Here is a 20,491-nt window from a genome sequence, read left to right on the forward strand (position 1 = left end):
TTTCTCAACCATACTTTCTGCCCAAAGTCCCTGTGGTCTGTGGTGCAACCGGCATTTGGCCAAACCAACCCAGCATATCAACTTACCGGTTTGCTGCACCCGCCTACGCAATAAACCGCCAGCGGCAACTATAAATCATATTCGAAAATATTTTTGACAAAATATAATGATAACAATTTTGATGCCGCTGGGCGAAACATAGATAACAAATGCTGCAGATTATTTTCATTTAGATCGCGACCAGCAGAGACAAGGATGAGGTTTATCACTTTGTTTGGTGTTGTTCTGTCGATTTTTAGCCTCTTTGGTCTTTCACAAGGTAAATTGTTTTTTTTTTGTATTATTTTCTGCTGTAAGTGACATATAAACAACTAAATGATTTTCTTGTGTCGATTGTTAAGCCTTAAATTCGGTTTAAAAATTTCCATTTTGCTTCAAACGTGGTATACCTAAAGTTTCTTGTAAAAGCCTCAAAATTTCTGTTTGTAAAATCATACAAGACGTTTTTATCAATGTCGAATACACTAACCAAGCAACAATCTTGGACCCGTTGTGGTTCAAGCCACTGCATTTTTTGTTTAAAGTTTAAATTATGTTTCTTACCTTTTTGTGTGCGCAGGTTTGGAATGTTGGAAGTGTTCCGCGGCAACAAGCGACGAGGATTGTAAGTTGAAAGGCTCCTTTCAGACCTGCGGCTCTCCAGAGGTGAGCTTATGTGTTAATTGCCACTGATGTAGTATTTTATCTATTCAAAGTCGACCAGTTTGGCTGTCAATTAGTGCTTATCCAAATGGAGTTATACTTGGTGAAACAACACATACCGACACAATCGCACTAAAACAATCACCATTGGCAAAAATGAAAATTATAAAACGCGTATTTTGCATGAGACAATTAAATAATTTACTGCGTGCATACTGAGTGGTAAAAAGGTTTTCTTTCAACTCATGTCCGATGTTGTTCGCCAAACGTAATCGATTTAGAATCACCGCGTGGGTGGATTGATTGGTTGCAACTTGACTTTATGAGACTGCACCTTTGGCACAGTGGAGGGAAACTATGCCTCAGGTACAGATTGCAATCAACGCCCACATGCCGTTAACTTTGCTTTGAAATGATTTCACAATGAAACGGGTTGTATGAGTCTGTAAGCTACTGACCAAAGCTGCTTGTTTTGTCCTATTTGTTGACAAACTTGTTGCGTGTTTTGGAGGGTTAAAACCAGTTTGATTTGTATTGCTTTGTAATCTTATACCCCTTTCTGAAAAGTTTAAAACAGAGTATTTAAATTTAGACTTTAGGGTACTATTATAGGGCTCGTTATTATTAAACCAGTTTTCTTTGTACTGCTTCTTACCCTTTTATGTCATCAGAAAAGTTTACAACTTTTTGCTATCAAATGAATTAGTACGTATGTCTAGGACGTGTGTGCAACAGTTGTTCGTCGTTTCGTTGGAGTCTCACTGGTGTGGAAGCAATGTAAGCAAAAACAAGCTTGCTGGAACGACCGAGAACAAGTACGTGCAATAAGACCTGAAGTAAAGCTACACACTGCGGGTCTATTGGCTCATCCTGTTTTCTTCTCGTCATGTACTTGTAGAAGAAGACATCTGTACTGAGATGTGATTGACTTTTTTAGCTCAAAATCAAGAAGAATTAAATGCAAACTAGATTGGAAATAATTGGATTTTTTAAAATACTGCCGTGTATTTTCTTTCCATGTTGATTCATTTGAATTTAAGATTTAAGTTTTTGAAAAAATACTTACAACAACATATTTTAAACATTGTACATTGTTTTCTTTAGAACTGGGATAAATATGGTTTGAAGCATCAATGCAATGACAACTTGCCGTCATCCGTTTGTTGTTGCTGCTGCGAAGAAGATTCTTGCAACACTGAACAATCTTGCACAGGTACGACCAATAAACTAATTAAACTACACGATATCAAGTCTAATTACTTTCTATCACATGTAATAGTTATACGAAGCGACAAACTAAACCAAGTTATTCTCACGGGTTAACAGAGAGTTTGTTTACTACCCATATAAATTTTGCATTAAGCATTACATTTTCACTGTCAAATATCCTAAACGAGTATATGTTCAGCGTTCAACAGAACTGCACCAATGGGTTAATTGTTATACCTACTGCAAATGAATATGCTAACCTTTATTTGACGATCCTCTTGTCCATGTGTTTTTCATACAGCCAGTGTGATTTTGTTTTACAGGCATGAGTACAGCTAACACATGCAGCTTGCCACCGACCAATGTTCACAACGGCAGAGTTTCTTGCACGAATGGCAACAACGTCGGCTCGCATTGTCAGTACAGCTGCATCAAGTCTGGATATTATCTTCACCCAAGCGACTCTACAACTTTGCAATGCATGGGCAATGGTCAATGGTCGAGGAAGGCGCCTTGTTGTTCACGTAAGACAAATCACTACCCAAACTCGCTTGCTTTATAGTATTGTATGTAAAATATAAACTGTTTGCATTTCATCACCGTGATTTTGCTTCACAGTGCCATGTCCCCCATATGCTCCGTTTGATGTTGTTTGGTTAGTCAACAAAAAGCACAAAGAAAGAGTAGACGCTGGCTGGGGTTCATTTGGAAGGGCTATGTACAGGTAGAACAGCATTTTAACAGCATATATGCTGTTGCTGCAGTTTGGTTTTACATGAAAAAGGAAATGTGTCGTGCTATTATTGTGGCAGTAGTTTTAGTCCTTTGTGTATGAACTGTCTACAGAAAGAACAGAAGTACCAGTTTATTGTAGTCATTATCACACCGATACGACTCTGCAGAACTCCCTAAAGTCTGGCCGGAAATTTTGCCCCAATCCCGGCCTGAAACCAAACCTGAACTTTTTAAACGTTACAAAAGTCGGGCCCAAATCAAGCCTAAACCTTGCGCCTGAACCCAGCACAAATAACACGGGCCGACTTGCAGTTTTGAAGTCCCTATAGTTAACACCTTGCACTGTTTTAGATTTTGGCAAATGGGCAAAGAAAACTACAGGGATGGCCGGGTCTTTTATTCCGGAGAAGTTATTCCTGAACTTGGATGGCATTTGAATAACTCATTCGGAATTCTTAACTGGGTAATGGAAACCACTCAAAAACAAGATCAAGTAACAGGTGTGATTGACTTCGTACAAAAATACAAACACTTCCTCATGTAATTCCTCATGTAATGTAATTATTCTCGTCTTTAGTGTTTATTAGCATAGAGCAGAAAACTATTACACTATAAAAAAGAAAAAGATTATTTAGGGTTCAACGCTAAATTGTTGTGCTATTAATCCGGGACCGACTAGTTTCATGAGTGTGGTCTGCCAACATGGGCGCCGCCACGTAGGGGCAAGAGGGGGCACTTGCCCCCCCCCCCCCCCCCCCCCCTTGGAATTTCAGTGTACCTCAATTTAATATATTTAGCAGCAAACCTAATTAAAGTGGCAGCGCGGGGATTTGTGACAGCGTTCAATGCTTTAACTTTTAGGCAACTCAATTGTGAAGTACACGATTTATGGCTTCATATGTAACAAATTCTTGATGCGGTAAAGTATCAGCCAAAATGTGCCCCCTCTTGCAAAATTTTCTGCCGGCGCCCATGTCTGCCAATGAAATCTAAACATACATTTTACAAGCAAAGCAAACCATAAGCTCCTGTAACTAAACATGTCCTGATTAAGTTAAATATTACTAAAGATAAGATAAGTTTAATGTAAAAGCATAGAGCCAATAAATGATAATCTGCAGACAGTGCACACTGTTTCGACCTCTCTCGTCACCAGCTGCACTGATGAGACCTTACAGGTCCAGGCAGTGTCCACTGTCTGCAGCTTATAAGATAAGTTACCGATGAAATTAGGAATTCTGCTTTCAGCTTGCATAACTTCTTTTACTTGCAGCTACTTCCTATACTCCATTTAATTCTGTGTTTTCAATGTACCAAAATTTTTACATACTCTCCGTGCGACTACTCAAAAAATTTGTGATTTTGGCTTTAGACGGTTTGGTGAACACTGGAAAAGCACTTCGTTACGCGAGAGAAAAAGTTTTTTCCGCGGACACACGAGAAGCAAAGCACAGTGACGTCATGGTTTTAATAACCGACAGGAACTCGGACGATGACGTCAAAGAAGCCGCCCAGGCTCTACGTGATGACGGGATCCTGGTAAGCAAAACATGAAAATTTTACATACAAAACTGCTTGTATTTAAACCTAAAAGCCAACTCTATCGTAATAAGATTAAAAAAAGTAGGAGTTTTGGGTACTCCTTTGGTTTTTTATCGTTAAGGTTTTGGTTGTTTTTTTACAGAACAACCACCTAATTTTAAATGCAACTGTCCTACTAACTACCCGTTCTTTATTTAGCGTACTTCTTTTAATGTAAGTAAGACACAAATCATGTTGTTTATGCAATATATATTAGACGAATGACGTATAACTTCAAACTGTACAGGTTTATATACACCATGTATTTTCTTCATGTATGTGTAGACATATATAATATAAATTTTTATTCCATTTGATTTTCAGACATACATCATATACTTGAAAGTTAAAACCGCCGACGAACCCGACATGCAACAAATGCTCGGCGTCGCCGGGGAACCAGGTCACGTGTTTGTGGTAGAGGGCGACATCGAGCGGGTGTCAGAGCAGATTACCAAGGAACTGATCGGCCACGTGTGTGATAACATTTGTTAATTAATCAAATGCAACGTTGTAAAGATTGGTGATTTGCATAAGTACGCGATATATCTAACCCCTTGTTTGTCTCCGATACTGACGACATTGAGCGTTTTGTACATGCAGCGCAAAATACATGATACCAAACACATAATTAAAAAATAGTGAAATAATCCAAAACCAAGGAGTTTGTTGCTGAAGATAACTTTGCTTATATCAACTAACTTAAATTTACCTGGAGAGGAAAGACAGACCGGTTTAATTCGTACATTACCTGCCAAGTATATCGACTTTATTACAACGCATCAGAACATGGACTGGGTTGGAGATTATCCCAACATTCAAACATTTACAAACTTTGATACAAGATACTCCATTAAATTTGCAACACAGTCAGAAAATTGTGTCGCTATGCGTTTTTGCTCCAAACGATTTAACTCAACTGAACTCTCAAACGTATGGCTTTCCATATTTCTTGTGGTAGTTGGAACAATTAACGACCGCATACTAAACACAACTCTTAAACGTATGGTTATTGTCCTACGAAACGTCGAAACGTGGATTATTTTGATGAGCAGCAATTGCTAATATCGTATGGCTTTTGCTTGTCTATACGAAACAATTAAGGTCCGCAAACATCCTGACAAATGTGACTCGTCATTTCACTCATCAACATCTCACTGACTTCTGTGAAGTTTCCTTCGGCAACAAACACATGCCCAGCCTTCCCAGCTATATCGTTGAGCTGCTGGATGTCTGGAACCGTGCTATTGTCGTACTTCAGGAACAAGGCGTACGTCTGTTAACGAGTAAAGAAAAAGAAAGTTTTGTATGACTTATCACTGAAAAAACTGCTTGTTTGAAAAGACATATAAAGTCCCGAAAATAGTTTCACTTTTACTTTTGGTAGGACTAGGGCACTCATATTTTGACAAAAACAAGCCGCAGACTTAATAGCAATCTTGTTTTTTTTCAAGCAAATTTAGAAGTTCATCAACAACATCAACGACACATACACATTTTATAAAATGAGAACGAGATGTAAATTTACCAAATTTGATACATCACTGTACAGGCTAATTAGTATGCCGACTTACCAATACACCATTTTCCCGCAACGTTTTGGCCGGTTTTTTGACGTCATCATTTGAATTGCTGTCGGTTACAACAATGGCGATGTCTTTGTGCGTGTCGCTTTTGTGATCTTTATCAAACACGTTTTCACCAACATATCGCAAAGCTTTACCGGTGTTCACAAGCCCATCATCTGTTTTGTAAACAAAGAATTTTAGATCACTTGCATGTTAGTCTTTCGACTGATAATTTTGACAAGTTTTAAACTTATTAGAGAGCGGATTTTCCTGCAATGTCATGTTTTGATCAAGTGTTCCACATTTTTATACAGTGGTGATATAAAAGGTTTGATTTCGTAAGATTATATTGGAGTGAAAACATTCTGTAAGCATTTTCACTCATACACAGGCACACATACTGTCGCCTATCGAGGCAGTATCAATATGTCGTAAACTACTTGACCATTTTATTGGATTGTTAAAAAATATTTCGACAAGTGATTGTTCGTAGTATATACCTGTCTTGGTGAAACCAGTTCTGGCAAAAATCTTTCGCAATTCTTCAGGACTGAGCGGATCTAGGGATACGCTAGCTTCGTGATGGACAACTCCACTATACCTGATTCTCGCTGTTCGAAAATAGCGTGGGTCCATATTCAACATTCTTGAAACAGAACGATATTACAAGCAACCAACTGATGAGGTCATTCGTTTTCTTTTTATTAGCTGCGTTACGGGTTTGTTTGACATTACATGCCCAACACCGAAAAGATAGCCGAAATCAATAACTCATGTATAAGTATATAATATCATACAAGTATTAAAAAAAACTTTCAATGAAAACAAATACAAACCATTACGAGGTTACCTTAATACACTGTTTCCGAATGCAGCTTTAGTTAACTCTTGATGATAAGCGCTTTTGCTATGCAGCAACTAGACAAGATCAAATGGGGCGTATGGAGGACAAGATTCTAAAAAACACGTTATAGATCAAAACCACACAACGCCATCAAATTGTTTTCTTAAATTAAGAAAACTAAATTTTACTGATGTACAAAATACTCACTTGCACAACAAGGCACCTTATTCGACCATTGACCGTTTCCTAAACATTGAAAAGTTGTAGAATCGCTTGGGTTAAGATAATATCCAGACTTAGTGCAGCTGTAGTAACATTGCGAACCGATCTTGTTAGCATTTGTGCAAATTACTCTGCCATTTCTTAGGGTGGTTGCTGCGTCACTGCAAGTTGGTTTTGCAACCACTGCTGCAAATGCAATGATGGATTGATGTATTGAAGAAACAGTGATAGTCAATGACCATATAGTCTGTTGGAGGATTAATCTTTATCATTTTGGATTATTATTAGTTTTTAAAAAGTAAATATTATTACCTTTGCACGTGTTGTCAACATTACAGGAATCCTGATCGCAACAACAACAACAAACCGACGAAAAATATCTGTTGTTGTTACATTGTTTAACAATACCATGCTGTTTCCAGTTCTAAAAACGACACACATTAGTTCAACGCGTGTGATATTGCTTTTAAAATCAGTGTTGGCAAGAACCAAAGCATTTCGTCACCTGTTCTCGGTCGTTCCAGCAAGCCTCTCTTTGCTTGCAATGCTTCCAGATGCGTTTGATCCAGAAATGTTGTCGGGCTACGGTTGCACACGAATTCTTGACATACACATTGTCATACACACACAAGTGGTTATTTAATTACTGTATGGCCAGCTATAAGTTACCTGGTTTGGTTGGCAACTTACGAGCTTGCCTGAGGCGAGACAACTTTTGTTGCTGCTTCCTGAACATTCCCAACATTTTAACGCTGAAATGGAAATATTTTCTTCATTCTTAATTCATAACTGGGATTCTAGCCTAGTCTTTGTCATACAGTAGTGCTTGATAACCTGCTGATGCCTAAAATGGCCATGGACAGTGGTGGGATTCAGCTGGTTCGCACCGGTTCTACAGAACCGTCTCATGAAATTTTATGAGATCAGCGAACCGGTTAGCATTACTGGTTATTGTCAATGGACTTTTCGGAACAGAACCGGTTGAAAAATTTGACTTCTGTGATAGAACCGAATGACAAAAAATTTGAATCCCGCCACTGGGCATGGCGTACTATGAGAAATATTGACTGTTATAGAATAGGTTCACTCAGCTTTAGGAAAGCTATTGGCACGTATTTTTTGGTCATTGCCCTCAAAAGTTATGATGCATGTTGTAGAAAAGCAGTAAATTTCAACGATATTGGCAAATCTGAAATGTAATTTATTTCTGTATGCAAAGTTGCAAACATAAAGTTTTAAACCGAAGCACTTTACAAACTAAAAATATGTCCTTTCGTGTCAGGCTGATTGTGAAAATTATCACTGTTATGTTTGGTATATTGCATACAATTAACCTCCTTACCTGCAACTGAAACTATCAAAACACAAAGCGTCAAACACAAAACGCTTTGTGTTTCAAACTTCATCTCAACTAAAGCATTCCGAGTTTTTGCAACAAAATTAAGTACAAGCAAAATATTTATAGCCTATAAGTGATTTTGCCAAATGTGGTAAACCAGTTTGTATTGAGATGTAGTGCAGAAAAAAGAGAGCAAGGCCTCAACAAGCGTGCATTTTTAAACAACACCTGTATGTTACAGCCCCAGGTGATTTAAACACGAGCGAGGTCGCTGTTAAACCTTCCACACCTAATTTCAAGGGAGGTTTGCAACACCTGGCAAATTGGTGGGTAACTACTCAGTGTAAATGCTCCAACAATAATACCTTTACGGAGTTTGATGTTATTAATAAATAAATGCCATCTTGAGGGTTGTTTAAATGTGTTCTGCTTTAACACCTTATTTCCTAATTTTAATTAAAAAATATAAAAAATACGGATCATTGTGAAAACATCTTTTTGCCAGTTTCGCGCCAAAACAGTGGGGGTTTTACCTAAATCACCTGCGTTTCTTCGGCTGTGAGAGTGGTTGTTGATGACGAATTTGATTAAAGCTTTTGATTCAAATTTATTTGGTGTGTACACTTAAAGTTGTTTCAACCAATCAATTCTAAATGTTCAATATTTTAGAATATAGGCGATATTCATCTTTTTATGATAATGGTAGTTGATTATAGAAGTGTTTTTATTTAAACATTTAATATCAAACCGGTGTTTGTTTTTCTATCCATGTTTATTTATTGCTATTTGTATCTTTTTATAATATGTGCTTTACATTGCTTCACACTAGTAGTTATCATTCAGGTTTTATTTTCCTGGCATATATAGATTTTTATGTGTGCAGAATAGCAGAGCGAAAATATATATCAGTTTTTTTATATGCCTAAAAAAGTATGCTGTATTTAAAAGTATAACTTGACTTATCTTAAACTTAATAATAATAAAGATATAAGTACACAGCCCTCAGTTGCACTATAGTTGGTTATACATTATAGGCTACATTACAAGCTGTAAACACAGCATAATTTTATTTAAAAGAACAAAAAAAAAACATTTGTAAGGTTTTTTATTATCAAAGAGTAACACAAATATAATCAAGTTGTATGACTGCATGTGTTTTGAAGTGAAATGTAATCAGGTATCTTTTTTTGAAATAAATAAAGTACAATCCACTCCAGTATAAGTTTTGTTTACAAACATTTGTTTAAGTTTTGCAAATATTTCTTTTTATTGGCATGCTGTTGCCTAATAAAAGTAATTATCGGAAATTTGTATGAATAGTACACAGACTGTGGACAGCATACATTTCTATTGCTATGTCTTTGAGGAAATACAGGTTGTTTTAGATTTACAACCCCTGTGTCATTAACCATCTTAAGCTCAGAAAAATCATCTAGGCCACATTTATTTGGTAATTGGTACATGGAAGTGTAGTTGTCTTGTTACTGTATGTAACTCCAAGCAAGACTTGCAGCATTAGATTTGTACAGCTTGTAACCAACAAATGAAAGTAAAACAGAATATCCTAACACAGACAAGCCACAGTCTCGTACAATTTTCTTCATAATTTGGTTTGTCTCTCTTAACTCATTCACTGCCTGTCCTCCCTTGTTTTTATGAGGAAATGGCTTGTCCGGTATTTCAACACCCAGAAATTTACACAAGGGTTCCCAGCCTTCTGATACTTTGTACACCAACAACTTGTCCCTGGGCGCTTTCTGAAACATAATTGTTTTTCTGATTATAGGAGTTGAAGATTAAAAACTTATGTGTGATAATTTTCATTGGAATTTACAATGCATGACATGAAGTTAAAGTTGTTCTTGCCCACATCACTTATGTCTTTTGAGGTTAGTAGTGTTTTGTTTGCATTGAGATAATTGTTGAAATAGTGGTAAATACAAGTAGTGACTTGTATTTTATAAACTAAAACAGTTCTGGGTTGTGCAACAATGTTTTGTTAGTATAGACACTATTCCGACCCTGTTTCATGAAAATTAAAGTTATAGGTACTGGACTAGCATATTGTTTTCAAACATGAATCTGCTGTAGTATAACTTGCAAATCATATGTTCGAAAGGTAATTGTTATGAACATGAATATTCACCGGTGCACTAGTGTAATGAAACACTTTTCACTGCTACAGACATAGTCTGATTTAAATGTGTAATCTCAAAACCATAATTCCTTAACATCTGTGTTTAGTGTCTCTTTAAAGTTGTTGTTGGTATCATAGGTTGGTGTTTTTTAATTAATCCGGATAAATATGTATTAAGGTAATGGATAATGTGTTTGTTTACATGTTTAAAAGTTTGTTTACATGTTGGGAGCTTATGATGTGCATTTTGACTGTCTGTGATTGAAGTCAAAACTGTTATTTTACCATCATAAATGTTATTGTTTTATAACTCCTCTTCAAATAATGAGGCTGTATATATTTTCCTATCCACTCACCACTTAAACACAGTACACTATTCAACAAACCTGTATCACAGAGTCATTGTGTCCCTTGAACATATTTCTTAGCATCTTTTCATTGAATAGCTTTCTACTATGTCGAGGCCATTGTGTAATTTGGGTACTAAAGCGACCTGAAATATATTATTGTTATGTCATACATTTCAATTAGAAAACATTGTCTCAAACAATGTATGACTAGTTAACATACATATATATATGACCTTTGTGTTGATAGACTTGTGTAGGTGTTTGCACTGAAATGTGATGATAGTTTCAAATCAAGTTAAGGTAACTGATAGCAATGTGGAAGGGTAACGTGAACCAGAGTTCACCTAACGTTTTTGTTAATTTATTCACATTTAATTTCTTGCTTTTGCTTTTACGCTTATTTTTTATTCCTAAATATTATTTTTTGTTTGGAAACTTATTTTCAGATTTGTCTTTTTGTCGAACTTTTTACGTTTTTAAAAGCTCCTAATGACCGTAATATAATTGGCCAGTAGTGAAGTCACGGTTGGTATAATTGGTTTTAGTGATAGCGCAGGGGTCGTTTTACGAATTAGAGAGATCGCCTCAAGTATTAGGGATAGTTGGTAAGATTTTGCGTTTGAGATGTCGCACCCAATCAACTTTCTTTAAATTTTAAAATGGCCAAAATTACTGCGGTTGGAAAACAAATCAAGAGCTTACTTATGGTTAAATAGTAGGAATGACGAAGCCAGCAAGTTGGGGTTAACAAAAATAGTGCCCATAAAAAGTAGTCTTCATTCATCCGCGCGTTTTGATTTCTGAGGCTTTCCAACCAAGCATCTTCATCTCGTACAGTTAAGATAATCTGGAAATAAAACGGTTAAAGCATTGCAAGTTAACGTTAACGAGAGGTTTTACTGTAGAACAAATCGGTTTGACAAAAACAAAACGTTTTACACGTTTTCTTGGCACGTCTTGAAGACTGTGTTATTGCGTGGTTGCAACGAGATGCCAAGATAATTTATTACAGGGCTGTGTAACCTGCGGCCCTTTAAAGTTGGACTGTCCGCGTAGAATTGAAGATTTAAGATATAGTTTGACCCGTGATACTGATATATAAGTGCAGTCCTGAGAACCGATTGCAATTCTCCCTGTTTCTCAGGAGGTATATGCATACTGACTGAGATCCATATTTTATCTCAAAAATGTTGCCACAATTGCTTGATTAATTGCAGCAAAACAGCTTCTCCTGATTTTATAGCATTCACACAGCATGTCACTAACAGTAAAGTTAACTTTTTACACAGATTGCAAAACGCCATGTGTTTGTCCATACGTATCTTATAGATACCTTTGCATCTGGGAAAGCCTGATGTAGTTCTTCCCAATAATGAAAGCATGGAGTATCCACGACCGCGTCAACTCCTTTATACATTCTACGAAAATCGTCCACTGTAGCTTTTCCCTTGAAAACCTTGAGCCAGTCGTTGTATAAGAAGTAGTAATTCTCCACATAATCGTATGTGTTAAATCCAAGAATCTCAAAAGCGGCCGACATTGTCTTACCGTAATTTTCCAAGTATAGTGCGCCCCCGTGTATAATACGCACCCTAAAAATGGCATGTCGATGCTGGAAAAAAGCCTGTACCCATGTATAATACGCACCCAAATTTTTACTCTTAAATCCGTAAACAAAAAATTATTTCAGAAAAAAGATCATCTTTTGAAACAACCGGATGTTATTCTGCCGGTCAGTATCACTGCGCATGTGCTCGCAAACTCGACAGCGAAAAATGTTTAGGAATTGTGTAGGGTACATCGTGACAGCAAACGAGATCTTACTGGTCGCGTTCAAGCGGAACCGATCTTAATACTTGCAGAGAACATTTTTATTTTTAAAACACAAATGAAGTTTAATATGTATCAGATTAAAATACCTAAAAATCAGAATAATTAAATTCAAACTTATATACAAAATTTTCGTTCGATCCGTTGCATATCGGCAATGATATCACCCCATTTACGTTGTCGCTAAATGGGCAGTGTGCAGTATTTGACAATAACACACCATCAAGGATTGCACCATCGCATCAAACGATGTGTCGTCAATTATGAATTTTACTGACTAAGTGTGTTGGGCAGGATGGCTAAATGTGATGCGCGATTGACAACAAACAAGAAGGTGTGATTTAAAGTTTTATTTCGAGGCAGATTTTCTTCAAAATTTGTTGTACCCATGCATAATGCGCACCCTAGATTTTAGGACAATAAATTAAGTAAATTTTGCGCATTATACATGGAAAATTACGGTAGTTCCCGTCTTGGAATAACCAGCCAAAATTACCTTCATATTTCTCTGTTAGTCTCTTCCTATTAGCTTAACCCGAAATTGCTAACTGTTGCAAAATTACCACTTTAATTTGAGAATTATTTTTAGTATGCCCTGCGGTAAAATATAAGTCTGTCTCGAAAAAAACGCCTTTGTTAGAATGCGTTCGACACCCAGTACAGTCACACAGCCGTTTTACACGATTACTTTGCTGGGCTCGTGTTTACACACATGTTGCGGTTTCATGTGGTCTGTGACCCAAAACATGGCGACGTGTGAACATGTATACCAAATCGTGACGAGTTTTTGCAATCAATCGGGTGGCGTGCAGTGGGTCATGTCTTCGTTTTATTCAGTCAGGCTGGTTAAAAGGCCCGGCCCACATTGCGCCTTTGTGCAGACAGGCAAAAACAGCACGACAATTACGCGCAATGTTACGGAATAACCCCATTATCTCATATGCATCCACAAATAGTAAGGGCTTTTGGTATTTTTGTCTTACTGCCCTCGTATTTAGAACAATACGACACGCTAGGTTATATGGTCGGAATTTAAAACCAGAAAGCAAGTTTTTGGTCTAAAATGTACTTCCAGCAGCTAATATGAATATATTGCGGTGCAAATTTTGTTATACCGCAAGGAAAAAACGGTATATATACCTTTGCTGAAGATTTTGGTGTAAACATTACAAATTAAAACTATTCGAGTTCGGTAGTGTGTGTTTAATAACCTAACATTTTTTCATGTTTGATATAAAAAGATCTAAATAGCAAGCAGTGCCATAAATACTGTAAAGGAAAACAGAACAGGTGAAAACAACATGACATCATGTTTTTTTTGGTTTGATTTTTTCGATTTCTCTAAGATTTTAACAGGCAAATATTCTCAGCCTTCCATTAACACGAAGGCTGTTAAAAGCTTCAGCATTCGAAACTGCTCGGCAGGATTTCTTTCCTTAGTTTGTTTTCCTGTTGAACCCCACCCTGTTTCCCTGGTACGAGTGGTTTATTACGCAACACCCACTTTTTTGTGAGCGTTCGCCACATTACATTTTATTAATTCGGTGTAGCTGTAGCTCTTTTTGATTGTGCAATTGCGTCGCTATTAGTTCTTTCACCAAACGGAACAAACTCACTCAACTGCTGTCTAGCATGGTTTACCTTCTGCAGAACATTTGTGCTTTGAGTTCCTGTAATGTCCTTTAGGTGTTTGTTTTTAAATACCTCAGAGTCGGTCGGTCAGGCGCTTTTCAAAGCAGCACGCAGATGATTGACTGGTTCAGGATTGTATAAGGTTTTGTTGACTTTTAGTATTTAAAAACACCGTCCAGTACTTGATATTGTATCCCCATGCACTATTGAGTGGTATATCCTTGGGTCAAACCGAAAACCTTGCGTGACTTAAAGATCTAATTACGAAACGATCCCTTGCACCATGACTACACTGTATTTTAACATCTGGCGTTTCGAAATTTAGGTGGTGGTGTAGAATTTTGTTTCAATGGGCAATGCTGAAGGTTTATTTAAACATCGCTGTCACGTTCGTAATGTCAGACTTGTTTCGTCTGTCTTGTGGTATGACGCTTTATTAGCACACATTGTCTAAAATTAATCCACTGTACTTTCAAGGCACAACTGCATGTTATTAACACGAAGGCTGTTAAGTTAAAAACAAAACAATTTAGCACAAATCAAAGCCTTGGTTTGCATAATTTAAATTTAGAATATTCAAATATTATTTGATATCCGTGATATGGCTGTAAATATCTTGTGACAAACATGCTTCCACATACCTGAGGTGAAAACATGATAACCTAAATAAGCCATGGCACCGGTAAATACTGTAAAGGGTAACAAAGCCTGCTTAAACATTTTTGCAACAACTTCGTTGCTTTTGGTCATTTCTTGAATAATATTTCCACCCTTGTTCTTGTGTGGAAATGGTTTATCAGGGATTTCTAAGCCCAGAAATTTGCACAAGGGTTCCCAGCCTTCTGATACTTTGTACACCAGCATCTTGTCTTTTGGTGCTTTCTGTGTCAAAAGGTACTAAACTTATTTGATCTGACATTTAAAAAGAGCATTTTTGAAATATATTTGCTTACCTTTAAAACGTTAGCGTTGTGGTACCTGTAGTGTTCTCGTAATATCTTTTCGTGTATCGGAGTTATTGTTGGGCGAGGAAGCAGAACAAAGTGACCAATCAAAGTATCTGCAAATAATTTTGGTTCATAAACTCTGTACGAAACCCATGATGATGCTGCTTTAAAGTAAGCTACTTAATTCGTGGTGAAACAAAATGTCTACTACTAGCCGCGGTGGCAACGTTTGCTAATTTTATGTTTTAATATAAAACACACAATATATCTCCTGCAGTAGAGCAGTGTACACAATGTGTAGACGTTTTTAATTTGTCATAAACAGCGGCTACACGTTAATTGGTTTGGCTTCATTGCTCTTGATAAACTTGTCGAAGAAAAAATATACCTTTATAGCACTTCTTGAAGTGATCAGAAACGGATAACTTACTGACACTTCTTTGATAGCTGGCTCGAGCCCAAACCGCTGGGGAGAAGACTGTAAGAAACCAAGAAGCGTAACTTTCGTTCAGCATTTCAATCTGGTTTTTAAAGCTCTTGTACCAAGCATCTTCGTCTCTCATTGTGAGGATAATCTGGAACATTTGGTCTTTCGTAAACAGCTATACATCATGCTTGCACGTTGAACGCGATTACCTTTGCATCTGGAAAAGCTTCGTGTAGCTTTTCCCAGTAATGAAACACTGGCGTGTCGGTTAATGCGTCGACTCCTGCAAAGATCTCTTGAATTTCCTCCACTGTCGCTTCACCTCTAAAGATTTTTCCCCAACCTTTGTAAGCAAAATAGTAATTCTCCATCGAATCGTAGGTATTGAGTCCCAGAATTGTAAATGCAGAAGCCATGGTCTTCGTGCCAGTTTTTGAATAACCGACTAGTATAACCTTCATTTTGTCTCTTAGCACTGGATCTGGTTTGTACACAGTGTCTGTAACTGCTGGACTGCGGTTGCTGGTAGATTCCTATAGCTAAGGTATCAGTACAGTGCACATGTCTTATTTGCACTAAGCCCAGATTTGTTGACAAACTACACACTGCAATGTTTAACCTGCTGCTTTTCGTTAAACATAAGATTATGAAAGCACGGTGTGTAAAAAAATGCATGAGTACTTCCAAAGAATGTACAAAAAAGTGTTCTTACTGACAGATAAACTAACCCAAAGAGGGAAATGCTTATTGCAATTGTTACGTTTTTGTGTGTTTGCTACCTACAGCTATGAAGGCCTAATGTAAAACTTTTGTTGCAATACTGCGTTTCTGTTTTGGAGCTTTTAACCGACACTTTAGATAAAACAAAAAAAGGCTTACACGGTTTCTGGTTTGTTCTTGTCAATATTCATTGTTACAATTGTCGAAAACGTAACATTAACGACCAACGTCTGTCTTAATGATGAGCCAATGAACCAAATAAGCAAAAAATGGCGTCATTTTCTGTTGAGCATTGTCTCTCTTATACTAGACGATTGAGTCCCAAACGCCGGTGACAACATCTATGGCAGTTTGACAAAACGTTTTCCACACTGCTGAGGTTAAAACCTTGTAGAGAATGTAGGAAGAAACGCCGGTGAACATTGCGAAGGGCGGAAGAGCTGATTTGAAAAACGTTACAGCGATTTCGTCATTCCTGTTCATTTTCACAAGCATGTCACCGCGCTTGTTTTTGTGAGGAAACGGTTCTTGCGGAATATTAACTCCCAGAAACTCACACAAAGGTTCCCAGCCTTCTGATACGTTGTAAACCAACAACTTGTCCTTAGGTGCTTTCTGCAATGATGTAAAAAAATAATCAAACTTTGTATCGGTAACTGGAGAAAATCCTGAAATTGCATCAGAATAAAATCCCCAGGTTTTACTTGGAACTCTAATTAAAGAAAACATCGGGCTGTTAAATTTTCTGTATTCCATAGATATATCAAACACTCGTTCTATACTGAATGGTTACTGTTAAAGTCTAACCCCTATAAGATGATTGAGTCCACTTGCCTGTAAAACATTTGCGTTGTGGTATCTGAAATGCTCTCGTAGTATTTTCTCGTGTAAGAAGTTGACATGCAACCGAGGAAAGAACGTAGGGTATCCGAAAAATGAAACTGTAATACGTTTAAATATTCACGGTTGATCACTGTTCTTACTTTTTGAGAATTTGCAAATTGGTTACACACTAATAAAGTGCACTTACATAATTGTCGATGGTAGGAGGTACGAATCCAAAAAAGTGAGGAAAATGTGAACATAAACCATACAAGGAAACTTCGGTTAACCTTTTCAATCTGATTCTTAAAACTCTTGTACCAGGCGTCTTCATCTCGTAGGGTTAAAACGATCTAAAATTAAAAGATATGACCAAACCAAGTATGGGTGCATGTTACACTTGCGTACCTTTGCTTCAGGAAACGCTTCGTGCAATTGTTCCCAATAATGATACACAGGAGAATCTGTTAAAGCATCAACGCCAGCAAATGTTTGTTGAATATCTTCAACGGTCGCTTCGCCTCTGAAAATGTTCATCCAACCTTTGTGAGCATAGTATAAGTTCTCCACCGTGTCATAAGTATTTAATCCAAGCATTCGAAATGCGCAAGCCATCGTTTTGGTCCCAGTCTTCGAGTAGCCAACTAGTATAACCTTCATCATGCGCCTTGGTCAACTTGTTACTATGGGCAGTTTGCTATTGCGGAACCAGTTAAAGTTTGAATTACAATTTGTTGCTGTGGTATAAAGTGCGTAGAGCAGTCTATGAACAATTGTTTGACGCAATTTGCAGTGTCGAAATGTGCGAAGTACCTTTTCGTGTACATAAGCCTGTTGTTACTATTAAGCTTCCTGTTTTTTAAGTCATTTTTTATATCCTTTAGTGAACATCGTGTAACTGTTTGTGACTGTAAGCTTCTTTCATAGTTCCAGCAAAGTTTGTCTGTCCCTCGCACTAAAGCGTTACTTGTCCGTGCAACTGAACTAGCACGCTGGTGTTTACATACCCAAACTGACTCTTGTCTCTGTTATGGTTCCTTCTCCGCGTTTGTGCAGATCGGTTTACGTCAACATGATGTAATCGCTCGTGCGTGTCGGTTTGCCGCAAGGCACTCACGTGACTCAAACGAACTCAATTGCTCTCTGACGCACACTTGTTTTTTGGAAGCCATTGTTTTGTAGTCTGTTTCAAAGTTCTAGTGTTCATTGTATTTAACTAATGCATGAGCAAAAAAGGTCGTTTTTAGGTGTTTTTTGGCCGTTATATGCCCCCCTACAAACAGATCAGTGTATCGTCCACTATTGATCCAAATTTAATAATATTAATGTGTAATAAAAAGGTTCAAATCGTAAATGTAGCAAATACAAGTGTATAAGGGTCTGCTTTATGGTTTTCATCGAACAAGTTATCGTAAAACCATGGTTCCGCGATTCATTTGTTGTTATTTTTTAGCGGAGCACATTGTAATGCAACAGGTTAAACTTATCTATTGATACGACCGATGAAATTATACTTTCAGCAACAGGAAAAATAGCAAAAAAATGCACGACGTGTGATACAAAGATATGAAGCACACAAACTTCCACAATTTGGCAACACTTTAACTGAAAGTGGATATGTGAACTAGATCATCAGCTAATTTCTTCATTGGTCGGTTTGTCGAAAAGTTTTAAAACATTGAACGACCTAAAAGAAATATGCCAATTACAATTTTCTAAACAGCACACATAAAGAGTTTATATCCGACTAAACTCAAACCAACAATTAACGCAGCCAGCAGTAGAACGGCATGTTTAAACATATTCGTGTTAATTTTCTTGCTTTCTCCAACATCTTCGAAAATGAATACACTGTTGCTGCCAGGCATAACGTATTAACAGAATTTTTAGCTCTTCCGGCAGTTTTTTATTGTAATATGCCAACGTTTCGATGTCCCATACGAAACACCTTCATCAGGGTAATGACATACAATGCAAACACAAGTTATTATAAAGCGAAAAGGGCGGCGAAACACACACAAAAAAGGCGATAGAAATAACGCAGTTCGCACCAAAGTGCGTTATTTCTATCGCCTTTTTTGTGTGTGTTTCGCCGCCCTTTTCGCTTTATAATAACTTGTGTTTGCATTGTATGTCATTACCCTGATGAAGGTGTTTCGTATGGGACATCGAAACGTTGGCATATTACAATAAAAAACTGCCGGAAGAGCTAAAAATTCTGTTAATCTTCGAAAATGTCTGCACGCACGTTCTTGTGAGGAAACGGTTTATCCGGTATTTCAACGCCCAAAAATTCACACAGGGGTTTCCAGCCTTCCGATACTTTGTACACCAACAACTTGTCTTTGGGTGCTTTCTGTAAAACAACAATTATATGGCACTGCCATATGTAGAAAGTTCATATAGTTATCGATAGCGACATTAGACCTATTGTACGCAGATTAGTGATTTTCCTTTTGTTGTCGGTGTACTTGATGGAACACTGTCTTAAAGAGCAATGCCTGTTAGCGTTTACCTGTAATACATTTGCATTGTGATATCTGTAGTGTTCCCGTTGAATCTTCTCGTTGTGTAAGTTTATGATTGGTCGCGGAAATCGTACGAAGTGTCCAAGCAAAGAATCTGCACAAAAAGTTTGTTTTTGGTTGACTTTTTGAGTTGCCAATTTATGATGCAAAAGTATTTAATGAAAATAGTTGGTCGTAAATACGTGCATTGGATCTTGTTTAGCAAAATTTACCCCACTGTACAGTATTTCCTGAGTTCCCTAGCAAACTTTTTAACCTTTTCATTTAAAAATGCTCGTCGTTTAGGTTTAAGACTTACTTAGGTGCCTTTGGTATTCGACACGCTCCCAGAATTCCGGAGAAAAAACGTTCAGAAACCAAACCATGTAATTGTTGTTGAGAGTTCTTCAGCACGATGTTATTGATTTTCAAACTGCAGTTCATCCAGCTGAGAGGAAATTATGAGTTTATAGTTTCAAGCCCGAGGCTGACCTTTCTGGCCTCCGTCCAGCGAGACGTTAACAGTGTTGTCAACAAAACGGGCCTTTTCGACTAAATCAGCAGATTTTTTGACCTTTTCTCCAATGCATCGCGAGTTGCTTTACGATTCGCCCCCATTGCTGTCGATTTTACATCATTGTCTGGTCTCAGATTACGTTTTTTCACACTCCAGGGAAATCCTACACGAGACGTATACGGATCTTAGGGCTGAATACCCAAGTTATGCATAATATTGTGCTTGTATTTTTGGTATGTTACACTGGTAAAATACTCGGCTTTCGCTCTGTGCTAAAAAAAACATATTACACAATTTTTGCGAGAAAATCACGTGGTACAGATAAAACAACTGATACCAAAACAATTCGGTTTTGCCTTTTTCTACAGAGTTTGGTGACGATTTTTTTGCTGCTGATCAGTG

At 37.4% G+C, this 20,491-nt stretch overlaps 5 protein-coding genes and 1 long non-coding RNA gene across 9 annotated transcripts; 2 read left to right on the forward strand and 4 right to left on the reverse strand.

Annotated features, from left to right (window-relative positions):
* The first annotated feature begins 208 nt into the window (after positions 1 to 208).
* LOC145204164 (uncharacterized) lies at positions 209 to 4,722 on the forward strand. The gene is made up of 9 exons (XM_080076617.1): positions 209 to 319; positions 620 to 705; positions 1,422 to 1,517; positions 1,807 to 1,915; positions 2,235 to 2,435; positions 2,530 to 2,635; positions 2,998 to 3,146; positions 4,019 to 4,185; positions 4,552 to 4,722. Exons 1-9 carry the CDS (start codon positions 256 to 258, stop codon positions 4,720 to 4,722), a joined length of 1,149 nt encoding a protein of 382 aa, XP_079932743.1. The 5' UTR covers positions 209 to 255.
* A 150-nt stretch (positions 4,723 to 4,872) lies between these two features.
* On the reverse strand, positions 4,873 to 8,276 carry LOC145204179 (cuticlin-6-like). 3 transcript variants are annotated; one of them, XM_080076640.1, is made up of 8 exons: positions 7,531 to 8,276; positions 7,367 to 7,462; positions 7,174 to 7,285; positions 6,847 to 7,047; positions 6,646 to 6,751; positions 6,296 to 6,441; positions 5,802 to 5,971; positions 4,873 to 5,503 (listed from the first exon to the last, which is right to left on the reverse strand). In XM_080076640.1, the coding sequence occupies exons 6-8, from the start codon at positions 6,438 to 6,440 to the stop codon at positions 5,327 to 5,329; spliced, it is 492 nt and encodes a 163-aa protein (XP_079932766.1). In that variant the 5' UTR covers position 6,441; positions 6,646 to 6,751; positions 6,847 to 7,047; positions 7,174 to 7,285; positions 7,367 to 7,462; positions 7,531 to 8,276; the 3' UTR covers positions 4,873 to 5,326. The 3 variants fall into 3 exon arrangements, with proteins under 3 accessions (XP_079932766.1, XP_079932764.1, XP_079932765.1); XM_080076638.1 differs by having other exon boundaries at positions 6,847 to 7,108; XM_080076639.1 differs by having other exon boundaries at positions 6,847 to 7,108; positions 7,367 to 8,276.
* Positions 8,277 to 9,288: 1,012 nt separating this feature from the next.
* On the reverse strand, positions 9,289 to 12,592 carry LOC145204177 (uncharacterized). The gene is made up of 4 exons (XM_080076635.1): positions 12,021 to 12,592; positions 11,390 to 11,534; positions 10,724 to 10,830; positions 9,289 to 9,957 (listed from the first exon to the last, which is right to left on the reverse strand). The coding sequence occupies exons 1-4, from the start codon at positions 12,225 to 12,227 to the stop codon at positions 9,682 to 9,684; spliced, it is 735 nt and encodes a 244-aa protein (XP_079932761.1). The 5' UTR covers positions 12,228 to 12,592; the 3' UTR covers positions 9,289 to 9,681.
* On the forward strand, positions 9,954 to 20,317 carry LOC145204180 (uncharacterized). Its single transcript, XR_013853455.1, has 2 exons — positions 9,954 to 10,089; positions 19,879 to 20,317. It is a non-coding gene; the product is annotated as an uncharacterized LOC145204180 (long non-coding RNA).
* LOC145204166 (uncharacterized) lies at positions 12,910 to 16,078 on the reverse strand. Of its 2 annotated transcripts, none has more exons than XM_080076621.1 (4): positions 15,733 to 16,078; positions 15,527 to 15,671; positions 15,103 to 15,209; positions 12,910 to 15,031 (listed from the first exon to the last, which is right to left on the reverse strand). In XM_080076621.1, the coding sequence occupies exons 1-4, from the start codon at positions 15,982 to 15,984 to the stop codon at positions 14,726 to 14,728; spliced, it is 810 nt and encodes a 269-aa protein (XP_079932747.1). In that variant the 5' UTR covers positions 15,985 to 16,078; the 3' UTR covers positions 12,910 to 14,725. The 2 variants fall into 2 exon arrangements, with proteins under 2 accessions (XP_079932747.1, XP_079932746.1); XM_080076620.1 differs by having other exon boundaries at positions 15,485 to 15,671.
* On the reverse strand, positions 16,146 to 18,132 carry LOC145204173 (uncharacterized). Its single transcript, XM_080076632.1, has 4 exons — positions 17,474 to 18,132; positions 17,274 to 17,418; positions 17,078 to 17,184; positions 16,146 to 16,858 (listed from the first exon to the last, which is right to left on the reverse strand). Exons 1-4 carry the CDS (start codon positions 17,726 to 17,728, stop codon positions 16,550 to 16,552), a joined length of 816 nt encoding a protein of 271 aa, XP_079932758.1. The 5' UTR covers positions 17,729 to 18,132; the 3' UTR covers positions 16,146 to 16,549.
* Positions 20,318 to 20,491: the final 174 nt, after the last annotated feature.

The sequence above is a fragment of the Phallusia mammillata genome, chromosome 8 (assembly GCF_965637545.1).
Source record: "Phallusia mammillata chromosome 8, kaPhaMamm4.hap1.1, whole genome shotgun sequence".
Lineage (NCBI taxonomy): Eukaryota > Metazoa > Chordata > Ascidiacea > Phlebobranchia > Ascidiidae > Phallusia > Phallusia mammillata.